This window comes from Calypte anna, chromosome 4A (genome assembly GCF_003957555.1).
Source record: "Calypte anna isolate BGI_N300 chromosome 4A, bCalAnn1_v1.p, whole genome shotgun sequence".
NCBI classification, from domain to species: Eukaryota; Metazoa; Chordata; class Aves; order Apodiformes; family Trochilidae; genus Calypte; species Calypte anna.
This window is the reverse complement of record NC_044248.1, coordinates 14,315,817-14,328,402: the sequence shown is the minus strand read 5'-3', so window position 1 is coordinate 14,328,402 and position 12,586 is coordinate 14,315,817. Positions and strand designations below refer to the sequence as shown.

At 42.2% G+C, this 12,586-nt stretch overlaps 1 protein-coding gene across 13 annotated transcripts in view; it reads left to right on the top strand.

Moving 5' to 3' along the window:
• Positions 1 to 12,586, top strand: part of APBB2 (amyloid beta precursor protein binding family B member 2) — a 169,966-nt gene that overhangs the window by 146,104 nt on the left and 11,276 nt on the right. For 8 of the 13 annotated variants that reach the window (XM_030449632.1, XM_030449633.1, XM_030449628.1 and 5 more), the window contains one exon: positions 3,133 to 3,138. The exons of the other annotated variants lie outside the window; for them this stretch is intronic. In XM_030449632.1, the coding sequence (XP_030305492.1) occupies positions 3,133 to 3,138 (6 nt within the window). The remainder of the gene's footprint in view (positions 1 to 3,132; positions 3,139 to 12,586) is intronic. 13 annotated transcript variants of the gene reach the window in all.

Sequence of the window (12,586 nt, the reverse complement as noted above, 5' to 3'; positions counted from 1 at the left end):
AGTACTCCTTTCCCATGTCTCTGCACTCTTGGAAGGTCACAGTCTGGTTTCCTCTGAGATGTTGGCCTTTTCCCTTCAGAAATGAATCTCCAGTTCTGCGTGGCAGCCCTGACACAATTTCGTAGCTATCATCTTCCAGCTTATTGGCAGGCTTTGGCTTGACCCCTTTTAACTCGCTCAGCTTGGAAGAAGATATGTAGAGCACCATACTGAAGCACTTGCACAGCTGATCTTGCGGCATTTCTGGCACTTAGAGTCAGCAGCAAAATCTGTCGTTTGAACTGAAGCTTCCCATGCCCGCTTTTCGGACCTGGGGTGAATTTTTTAAGTATTTATTTTAACTTTAAAGATAAATCATTCAACCATATTTGAGATACCAGAAAGTAAATTGAATACAGGTAAAAATAGTCTTTTGTGTGAATATAATTCATAAATTTCAAAACACTCTATGAGGAGATACTGGGTTAATTGGAAAGCTGTAATTAGAAGCAGGATGCAAGCCCCTTGATTTCACATGCATCCAGCAGCCCAACTACTCACATTTTTATCTCACCTTCCTGAAATTCCTCCTGTGCTTTGTCTGTGCTGGCAGCTGCAGGGGTGATTGTTCTGTACAACCATATATTGCATAATGACAGAGAAATTAACAAATCTCCCTTTAAGAGTTTGCACCAGCAGGTCAGTTTTGTGTCTAATTGTATTGTGTTAAAAATCTGCTGGATCCAATAAATGTCCTTTTTTTGGTCTTTTTTGGTCTTTTTTTTTATTATTATTATTTTAATTTGTCTGGGGGGTTGGGGTTTGTTTCTGGTTTTTTCCCCCTAGTGCCTAAGTTTCTGGAAGATTTTTCCCTTGTAAAGCAATTTCTGAGAGAGAATCTCCATTGAATCTCCATTTGTTTACTTCATATAAAGCCAGTGATTCATGCATGAAGAAAATTTTCTTCTTGTAGTATTTAGAAACATTGACCATATTTTCTGGCCAAGTGATAATACTTTTCAATTCTGATTTTCAAATTGGCACTGAAATACAGAATCAAGAACTGTTTAGGCTTGAAAAACTTCTGGAATTCGCAATACTGAGGTTTATTTTAACTTCTTTATTTTAACTTCAGAAAATGCTATCAATAGGCATGGTGAAGTCCTTGCTGATTCTGCAAATCCCAATGTAAAATCCTGTGTAGCTGAAGCAAAGGAATGAGTGAGCTTTTGGTTGGGGAGATTTGCACAGATCACCACTGGATGCTGAAAAATGGAAACTCACAGTTCACTGCATGGAAAACAGTGGAGCAGAGAGCCCTGTGATTTTTCCTCTTTACACTGAGGCTAAGTCTCACACTTCCATTGTGAAGTTTCTGGGAATGTTCATTACAATTGTAAATATGAATCTTCTTTCCAATGTGTCTGCTTTCACAGAATCATAGAATACCTTTCCCAGGTTGGAAAGGACATCAAAAGATAATCTGATCCAACCTTTCATGGGAAAGGTAGCCTAGGCTGGATTTCTAGTACCCTATCCAGTCACATCTTGAAAACCTTCTGTGATAGGGACTGTACTGTGTCCCTGGAGATGTTATTCCAGTGAGGATTGTTCTTCACAAGGATCTGCATGGAGGCTGCAAGAGGCAGTTAGTACAGGTTGGATCAGGAGAGGTTTCTTCTCCACGTAACAAAGACATTGAACCTCCAGCTATGTAAATATGCGTCCATGTGTGTGACTTGCACTCCAGTGTTGGACAGGTGCATTAGCTAGCCATACACACATTAGTAAAAACCTGGCTTATAAAGCCTGTGTTTGTTCCACATCTACTTGCAAAGCCATTTCTAAGCAACAGACCAATCCTCTCAAGCTTTGCAAACTTGCTAAAGAGGGGTGTCTAATGGGAGTTGTATCCCTTTCCTTAGTGTACTCTGCTCTTATTACTTGATACTTATTACTTGTACTGTGCTACTTTTTTCCGAGTCAGTTACTAACTAGGATGATGTTGGTCCTGTGCTTTGTGCTCAGTGAATGAACTGTGCTCAGATGCTCACTGGAGATGAGCCTGTCTCTAAAGAGGGGAGTTGTGAGAGGCATGTTCAAGGCAGGGGGAGGAAAGCAGGACTTCAGCAGCTCTCTTATGGAGAGTTGTTACGATCCCTGTAGGGATGCTGTATGTTGCATAAAGTTGTGTCCTGTTTTTAAGGAAGGGTGGGGAGAAGCAGGCAGCAACCACATAATTCCCCAGCATAGTTAGCCCTTTGGAGCAGCACCACAGGAAGCCCTGTGCTTTCTTCACAGCTCCAGAAGTGTGCCTGTACCCACCAACCAGTGCTGGGCTGGATGCTGGGGACCAGCACTGAGCCCTTCCCAGGGCTCCAGTGGGCACAGGGCAGGCAGAGCAGTTCTGCAGGAAGGGGTAGAAGGAAGCCCTCCCCCAGCCAGGGAAGTTTGTGCCTCCCCTTGACTGCCTTCGCCTTTGGGATGTGGGTTAAATTGTACCAAGATTTAGTAGTTGCTGAAATGCTTCCAAAATGAGGGTGTGTAGTGATTTTGTACGTCCTGGCTTCAGCTCTGTGCTCATGTGAGGTTCCTACCCAGGCTGTCACTTCTTTGAGGTGCAGCTCTCAGAGGAGCCCAGGTGACCTTGGGGTGTGAGCTTTTGGAAAAGGCATTTTAAAAAAAATCTCACTGGGATCTTTCTACTCTTTCAATTTAAACAATGTAATGTTTTTACAGTCTGATGAGTTATTCTTGTTTTGTCTGTGTCTGCTTTAAAGTGTTAGTTTGGAAGGTCCATGGACTTTGTATGTCTATTTATGCTTTCTGCATACTACTGTACTTGTGCAGGGTATTTTAAGCTTGATTACCTCCCAGTGTTGATATGTCCATGCTGCCTCTCTGAATTCAGCTGATGCCTGTTGGCTTCATTGCATGTTTCCAAAAATACAAACTTCGGAGCAACAGGATTCAACCAAAAGGAGTGTCAAAATAGTGGCAGTATGCTTAGATACACTGTGCTACAAACAGGCAGCAAACGTCAAATGTACAGCACGTCTTTCAGCTACTCTGTCTCATCATATTCTGGAGTTCTGCCTGTGTGAGCACTTTCTAACTTGCTCTTTCTGTTTCTTCATGCTTCCCTGGATTCAGAGAGAGGTAAATGATTTTCATTTTTCCATTATTCTGTGTGTTTATTGTTCTGGCATGCACCAAATAATGCTTGTATTAGTTTGCTTGTATCAGTGAACAGATGCTGAACTTCAGTGAGTAAATTCATCTCTCTTGTCACCTTTTCACCTTGCTATTAACAGTATTTGTAAATTAAATTGCCTGCTTTGCTTATTTTTTTTCCAGGTCCCAAACTTTCAGGTACAAGAACAGTTTAAAATCATGCAGTGGGTTTTGATATTTGCGTTTAATGTTTGAGTTTAAATTTTAGACATTGTTCTCTGTAATATTAAGTGCAGAAAGATGGTATTAAAATCCTGCCTCTTATTTAAGCTAAAAAGACAGGATGCTAAGAGCAAGGGATTTAAGAGCTAAGTTTATCAAGACTTGGAAGTGTCAATACTTATTTCATATTTTCATTATTTGTTTTGGATCCAGTTTGGTTAGATGCTTGTCTTTCCAGATCAAAGAAAAGTTGTCCTCAGTATGTTTCATTTGTTTGGATGTACAAAGGGATCATTTGGGATTCTCTACAATGCTTCCCATTTCATGGGAGCATAGACAGTAAGGCATTGTAGTCAGGTGCTTTGCAGCACAAGGGTTGCAGAGCCACTCCAAAGGCTCTTACTGGTAGAACTGCATCCCTCAGATGAGACCTGGGGTTTGTTTGCTCTTCTAAATTGCAAGGACTTGATGCCAGGACTGGGTGGAAGGAATGTGGTTTAGAGATGTGGATTGTTCCTCACGTTTGCTTTGTGGAGCATAATGAGAATGATTTCCAGGCTTGACTGGTTTTTAATCAATTCTTTAGGCAGCACTGGCCCAGGGAAATGTTTGAACTGCCTTGATTACGGCTTTGCAATCTAATGTGGGTTTCATGCATCTGGGAAGCAATGAACCTCCCAGATTTCACACTGGCAAAAGTGTGCTGCAAGCATATTTGTGGCTAGTGTCTGTGTGCAATTGCTCTCTTCTCTGTCTCTATTAAATAATAAAGAACAAAGGAGAACTAGTTAGCATTGCTTATAAAACAAATCAGACTGGAGAGGTTAACTGTTCTAGTGCTGTCTTTTGTCTTCTTCAGTTAAATCTGCAGTAGTGCTTTGAGCATCTCGGCTTGATTTATTTCTTTATTAAATCTTTAAATATTCCTTATAAACAAAGGCCCACATCTTCCAATTAAATCTGGAAGATAGAAGCATTGTCAAAAATAGCTAAGTACTAATTTGTCAAAACAAAATTACAGGGCCTGCTCCAGAGAGGCTGTTCAGAGGCTCACAGGCATAATAGCACATTCATCAGTTTTAAGGAAGTTCAGCATTTATCAGAAATGCTAGGCTGGCCAACCAGAGGTGTTGAACCACCACTTTGTAATGCTTCAGAGGAGAAGCAGCAGTTACAGTGACCTTGACAGCCTGCTTATTTGTGTGCCCTTACCCTAAAAACTGCTGCTCAGGGTGGGAAGGCAGCCCCCTGCCTGTGCATATTTTATAAATGCTGCGAAGCATTTAAGGGAAAAAAAAATCACCATGAAAAGTTTGTGCCAATAAAGTTGGTAGACAGTGATTTTCATAAGATCTGTCCCTGAAGTTCTGTCTTCCTTGCAGCTCATTTTAAAACCACACTGATTTTAGCTGCTGCTTGACTTTTCAACTTGCAACGTCTGCCTAGCAGTTGGTGGGCAACATTAAGCCCTTTCTGACCCTAGAGCACCAGCTGGATGTGGCTTGGGCTGTTGACCAGACCCCCCTCATGCTGCCAGCGCTGCAGGAGTGCAGGGTTTCCAGTGCAGGCTTAGTGGTGACCATGCACATGTGATAGATGGTCCTTGCCCTGACAGTAGCACTTCAGCCATATGATCATGAGATAAGGTCAAGAAGGAGAATGAGCACAGAATGTAAACCTTAGCTGTGTAATCTGTACTGTTGTCACTATGTTGATAGAGCTTATGGATCTGGAGAGCTTAGATGCTGAGTCACACTTTGACATGACTCCTATCTATACATGTGGCCCTTTGCAGGGGTGGAGAATAGCCCTTGGTGTAGTAGAAAGGGAAATGATATATAACATCTCAGAGCCATCTTTCTGGCTAGCAAGGCAGCAGTGGCAGTGGTGACACAAGTCCTGTCTCCTCTCCACAAGAGGAGGTGGTGGGCAGTGTTGAGAAGCATGTCTGGGGAATGGCTTTCATGGCTTCCTGAGCATCAGTCCACAGGAAGGAAATTGGAGTGAAAGTCATGCAAATGCTTTCAGGCTTGGCAGCTCTGGGCTCTGAAGGGCTGAGCTTTTTATCAGACCTATCAGCTCTATGAGGGTTTTAAGAAATTTTGGAAGCATGCATAACTGTGACAATGATAAGACATCAAAGAAAAACTGGCAGGCTGTGTGTTTTAGGGCTGCCAGATGAAAGCCTCCAAGTAACACATAAAGTAGCCATAGCTCCTCCTTGAGAGTTAGCAAGTGACATTATCAAGAAAGGAAGCAGTCTTTCAGCAAGAGATAATTTGCCCTACAAACTTTATGCATGAATTAAAAAAACAAGCTATGCTATGTCAATGCCAGACCATTTGTGGAGAGTTTCATAAATGAAGAACTGGTGTTTTGCTTCAAGAAAAACATGTTTTTAAGTTGTGTGAGAACTGAAATAAGAAAAGTTTTTACTTGAGAGGGCACCTTAACTACTTAGGTTAAAAATTAATCACCAGGTTAATGTGGTGGTGGCCAAGTCTTGGTTGTAGCTGGGGAACAGCCAAAGAGGTGCAGAAGCTCTGTGCAGTGGAGCTCTTGGAGTGAAGAAAAAATGGCAAGACTTTCATAGGTTTTCAGGATTGCCAACAGCTGTCAGAAGCACAGGGAGATTCCTTCTCTGCCACAATTTTTCCAGCTCTAGTCACTGAGGAGAGAGGCATACCTGTTACATACACCATGGCTGTCTCTGGGAAATGGACAGGAGAGAAGCCTTGTATCTTCCTCCTTCTGCTGGATTTGATGCCAAACCAAATTTGTTGGTTGTAGTCATCTGGAGAAGGGGCTGTGGGTTTCCTCGGTAGGGTGTGGAAGGGAAGCAGTGGTTTCATTCAGTGTCTGTCTGCTATCTGGCAGGTCAAATGGAAGCTGAAGAAGATACTCAGTAAATCTTCTACAGATTTTGCAGCTTGTGTGAATGCTGCTTGCTAGATCCAGTTTGTTGTCTTCAGGTTTTTCTCTATGACTTTGTAAGCTCCTTGACATGAGCCTAATGAAAAGACACGTGAACTGAACAAAGTCCCAGACTTGTCTCAGCTATAAATCATTCCCTTTCCTCCTATGTGAAAGAACAGGCTCAATAAAAAAAACTTTTTAAGTATTAATACAGAAGATCTGTGATTACTTATTACAGCAGGGCTTATTGCACCCCTTCCCTGTTGTTTGTGAAAAAAACCCTCAGAGAACAGTCTTGCTGGTGTTACATTTTTCCACTTTTCTTATCGTGTGTCTCACTTTCCTCCTTTTTCTCCTTCTCTGCTCATTTACTCTGCTCCTGTGGACATTCATGTCTTGCCAGTGAATGGCAGCCTCCTACCAGGTGCCTTCTGACCCCTCTCTGCCTAAGAGTTGGATGCTCTTCTCGTTTTTCTTTCTGCCTTCAGAACAGCTGGTCAGCTGTTTGCAGGAAAGCAAAATGAAGGTTTTAGACTCAGGAGATGGTTTCCCCACAGTCACAGGAGTCAGTACAGTCACACCACTATGTTGAAATCAACAGCCATCTTCTGTAGGCTATTCTGGATGAATTTCAGTCATTCTTAAGGCAACCCCAGAGGATAAAATTTTCTGGTTCAAGGACTCTTATTACAATTTTAATACATAAATCTGTAAAGTGATTTACATTTTCCTGCATGTATATAATTTCAAATATTTCAATATTTTTAAATAGTGGCAATTTAATTTTGGTTGATAAGAATGAAAAAGTTTTCTTCAGATTTCAAGGCTAGGGTGCTGTAGTTCTTAACAAAAAAAAAAAGGAAAGATTAATCCAATTCTACACAAACTTTGAAGAAATAAGTTTATAGTGAGAATGTAATAGAGGATGTGCTGCTTTTTCATGCTGTACTTAATTGGGATGTCTACTAGGAATTTAGCCTAATAGTGGCAAATGACTGTGACTGCTACTCAAACAGGACAGCATTAGCATAAATTGCATTAATGTGATTATATTCATCCAAGGTTGAGCTGCTAAGTGATGCTCAGCCAGGTGTTAAATAGGTATGGCTGTCTAAGGTTTAGTCAATTACTGTAGACATTTGCCAATTAAAAAGGGTAAAAGAGCAAATCAAAATGAAATTTCTTTCCACTTAGCATCTTACATTGTCTTTGCAGTTGCCTAAATTGTGTTTTAAAATCTCTCTCTAGTCCTGTACTCTTTCAAAATAAGAAAGATTTCTACTGAATTTTTAAATGTTCAGCAGAACCACTCTTACCCACTTGTGCAGCAAAATAATTTTCTGTTTTTCTAGCTTTTTTTCCAGAGTACTTACTTATATCCAGTTCCTGTAACTAGAACGATACTAGTGGATCATGTAGTACATAAAAAAATTATTTAAAGAAGAATTACCTGCTATGCAATATACTTCTCTATAATCCTGCACCAACAGAATTGGTGTGCTTGTGTTACAAGGTTTTAAAAATACACATGCACACAGACCTATTGAGGCAGAGAAGATTCCAGCTAGATGAGATGTGATCTATTAATGCTATGCTAGCTCTGTATCCAGCCCCAGCCTTTGTAAAGGCTTTTGACTTCCTTTTTTCCCTTGTTTTCCCACCAAGGTATAAAGACAGAAGAATGGTAAGAGGAGGCATTTGCCCTATTCTATAAATCTGTATTGCAAACACGTTACTCAGCACCTCTTCATTATCAAAGGGGCCTGTTACACATAAATCTCACTTAAATGTTGATCGGATTCAAGTGAGCTGCAGCCAAAGAAGGTTTACTGACGAATTGACCCAGAAGGGATCCAAAATGGAAGAAGAATTGGAGAACAGTCTTCTGGCTTATTTGATATTCAGGGCTTTGGACAAACAAGAAGCTGTTGATTTTCTGGTACTGTGTAGGGAAACCCAAAATCTTTCCCAAGTTTTACTTTGTTAATGGTGCTGCAGAGAGCAAATACTCTGGAATCCCCAAAGCCATACCTTTTTTCTTCAGGAGGAAGCACAGTTTTGTTTTCCCAAAGCCTAGAAATGCCTCAAGTAAGGTTACCAGGCTTCTTTCTGCTCATGTTGGAGAAGCCAACTGCCAGCAGCCTGTACCACCATCTCCTGGTCCTGGCTACTGGGCTGCTGTGTCAGACCACTCATGCAATCACATGGCCATCTAGGTGTCTTCATGAATTAATTAAATCAGCAGTATTTTTTGCACACTGCCACAAGTGAGAAGGGTGGTTTGTGTGCTAATTTTGATTGATGATTTGGAATCAGATGGTTCTGGCACGGTTGTGTGCGATACATTACCACAGGTTTTTGAAGAACTCAGATTTCATCCTCTGTCTCAACAGATTTACAGATGCAAGCCCTGATCATCTAAAGGTGTATGCATATTCACAGTCCATGCATGTAATTAGCTGATTTACTTGGTTCAAGCTGTTCAGGTCCTTAATGTGAAACATTAGTGTGTGAGTCTGAAAAGCCACAGTGAGGGTTTTATCAGCTCTCCATAGGTGAAACTGATCTGATGTTTCATTTTCTCCTATAATTGTGCTATACTGCCTTGTTTATGAGTGCAAAGCAGGGGACGGGCAGGGGGCGTTCAAGGTCAGTTCCCCACACGGTGTTTCTGCTGCTCCTTCCTCCTCAGGGGGAGGACTCCTCACATTTTTCCCCCACTCCGACACGGGGTCACTTCCATGGCAGAGAGTCCTTCAGGAACCCCTGGGACATGAGTCCCTCTCAGGAGGTGCAGTGCCTCAGGAACTGCTCCATCCTGGGCTGCACACAGAGTCATGGCTGCTGCGGGAACAGTCACCTCCTCTCCATGGCTGCAGATCCACATCTGCCCCTCTCCGTGATCCCACACGGGCTGCTGCTTCATACCCGCCCACCTGTGATGCTTCAGGGGCCACAAATCCACACTTACCTCACCATGGTCCTTCAAGGACTCCTCCACTGTGCTTCTTCAGGGACTGCTCCACCACGCTCCTCCATGGGCTGCAGGGGCACAGCTGCCATCTCACCAGTGGCTGGGGGTAACTCTCTGCTCAGACACCTTTCCCCCTCCTTCTTCACTGACCTTGATGATTTTGCTCTGGCATCTTCCTCTCCTCTGCTCCGCAGATCTCTTTTTTATATACCTCTGCAGTTTCATTTCCCCTTTCATGAATATGGTACTCACAGAGGCACATCCAACATCCCATATCTGCTCAGCCTTGGCCAAATGCAGGGCAGAGAATGGAACTCAGGGAGCTTCCAGCAACTTCTCACAGAAGCCACCCCTGTGGCCCAATGGCTTCCGAAACACCACAGCACTAGCCCAAGTCAGGGTGTACAGGGTTCTGAGCAGCTGATTTTGTTGAAGATGCCTCTGCCTTTAAAGGCTCCTTCCAGCCTTCCATTAACCATTAATGGGGGAAAAAAAAGAAAAAAAAAAAGTCCAGCGGTCTGTGGAGGAGAGCATTAGGTGGCCTATTTGTAGGGTCACTACCAGCTTCATAAGAAAAACAGCATTTTGACTAAAAATATGGATAGTATCTGTCCTTTTGCAAGTGCAGAGCAGGTTTGTCTGATTAGGACCGTTGTCATCCTCCTCTTGCAGGAACAGCAGGGTTGCAGGTCCATCTGTGGCAGGACTAAGGTGGTAGGTGAGTCCTCTTGTCAGCTGGAGAATCCCACTACAGATACCACCTCCTAACACTCATGAGAGACTCCTTCTCCCATTTCTCCCTGCCCTCACCACAAGTCTTACCATTCAGAGAGATTACTAAGCCAGGCTCTGCATGGTGGCTTCTTCATTTGGCTGTCATCAGCCTCCCAGGAACAGAGAAACATTCTTACTGGAAAGTGTGCAAGCCCGTTTTATGTCAGTGCTGCCTTCCACATTGGTCTCCTTTACATAAAAGTCTCTCCTTACAGAAAAGTAAATTTACGCTTGTTAGAGAAATGAGACTCTGCAGGATGCCCCCAGTCCACCTCCCTGCCTTTAAAACACTGTTGAAAATACTCTCATCTAAGGTGTTTCCCACTGATGGGGCATAATTATGAGTTGTGTTCCTTTATGACCAAAATCTTTGATCCTGGTAGAATTCAGTCTTCAGTTAGCACAGTTTTAATTGTTTGGCTTATTTTTACCTCTGCAATCCTCTGAGTCCTGCCTCCACTGGGAGATAACATGCTGACTAAATACATTTGGTATTATCTTTCTTTAAGGCTGGAAATCCTTGCAGCTGAGCTTACTTCTCAGATGAATTTTCTGCAGTGTGAGATTTAATGTGGCTTCAGGGGTTGTCCATGTATCAGGGACTCAGCAGCACAGTGGAGGTTCTTTGCCTGATGTGATCTCCTGCAGCAAAGCATGGTAGTTTATTGGGGCAGTCACAGTGTGCCAGGGCATTGGCAGAGCTACTGACCAAAAGTTGGACAGCAGTTTCTTGGACTGTTACAAATGGGTTTTGCTGGCAGTGTGTATATCCTCCAAACCCTGATGATTTGCTTTGCTGGCTTGGTCCTGCCCTAGTTTTTATTAATGATAAAAGAAACATTCTAACAGATAGCTGTATGACTAACAGAAGGGTAAGTTATCTTCTGTGATTATGCAGCTCCTTGCAGGTGGTTGCCTTATAATTAGAAGCCCTGGTTATGCACAGTCCTCCTGGGATTCTGCAGACTTCTGTTCATTCAGACAAGCTTCTGCACTGTGCAGGCTACTTGGCAAAACAACACAGGATGCACTTCCTAGGATCATCTTGTAAAGGAATACATAAATCACTTATTTACTGGTCCTCTGAGAAATAGTATTGATTTGAGGTAAACGCTTGTACATGGTAATAAATAGCCATATAATGGTCACATAAATGGCTTTCAAGGTTATTTTAAGTTAATGCAAGCACAGGTTTCATCTATTAGTCTTCACTCTGAAATAAGAGATCTCAACGCAATAATGAGGTGTGCCAGCAGTGTGCTTGTTGATATATCTTTGCTACCCTGCAGTGTTGGTCAATACCAGCAAGTTTGTCTTGCATCAAAAGGGGGGAAATCTTAATGAAATTATGGTAGCATGTCTGTATCTGCTAAATGAACAATGTTTTCTTATTTCAGTTACAATATTTGCAAAGGAAGATATTTGTCCCACTGCCTCCTCTCTCTTGTGCCATACCCTCACATGTGCTGTCACTTGTTGGGATGCCATGAGATGGAGAGGTCCCTCCATAGTAAAGAAACAGCTTTACTATGTTTCTGAGTCGTTCTGCCATGTGGATTTGTTTCTATATCTCAGCTCTAAACAGCCTGGGAGCATTTTGTGGTTTTTTTGTTTGTTTTATTATTTGGTTTTCTTCTTTTTTTGATTGGTTAGGGTTTTTTCAAGTATTGTTCCTTAGGCTTCAGGTCACAAACGAGTTAAACAGGAACAGCCTATGTGTAGCAGTGAGCAGCCCAGGCTGTGGGCAGCTGCCCCATTCATTGCAGGAGCTCAGTGATAACAAAACCTCGTGCTGCTAAATTAGACAGAGATGAGGACAATGTTTGTATCTCCTACAGAACTGGAAATCCAACTTTATCTCAGCCATGGTCTCTGTTTCTCCCTGGATAACTTTGGTGTAAAATTCTCCCAATTCATTTGGTATCTACAATGATCAAAGAAATTGACAATCTGTTACATGGATTAGCTACATTAAAAACCCTGCACAGAATATTTACAGACTTCAGTATAAACTGAAGTATTCCTGTATATGAAACCTGTGGTTTAGGAGGGGAGGGACAATATGGGATTTTGTCCACTTGAATTATCTCTTCATCAGTTGGACTTTTGCTTGTAATTAGTTACATGTAAAGAGGAAAGGCACTGAGAAGAGACTTTGGGTGAAAGGCAGTTGGGAGCTCCATCTTCACTTGTGTGGTCTAATTCTGGTTAGTTACTCAGCTACAACTCTTAAACAGCTTGAGACCAAATAAACATAATCCTGGCACTTCCATCACCTGTGCTAGAAAGCCATACCACGCTGTGGTCACCAGCCAGTACCATGCAAAAAATCTCTTAGCAGCTTTATTTAACTTCTGTAAAAATAAGGTCAACAATTTAGGCCAATTAGTGTGAGCAGAGCTCAGAAGGTTCACATTTCCCTTATGCAACCAGGTCTCTAATTACTATCTGCATATTTTAAACACTTTGTACAGTCCTTTGGAATACAGTTTTTCTCTAACTAGATTCTTGTATGCTGCTTCTCAGGTATTTTAGCATTTAAGAGAT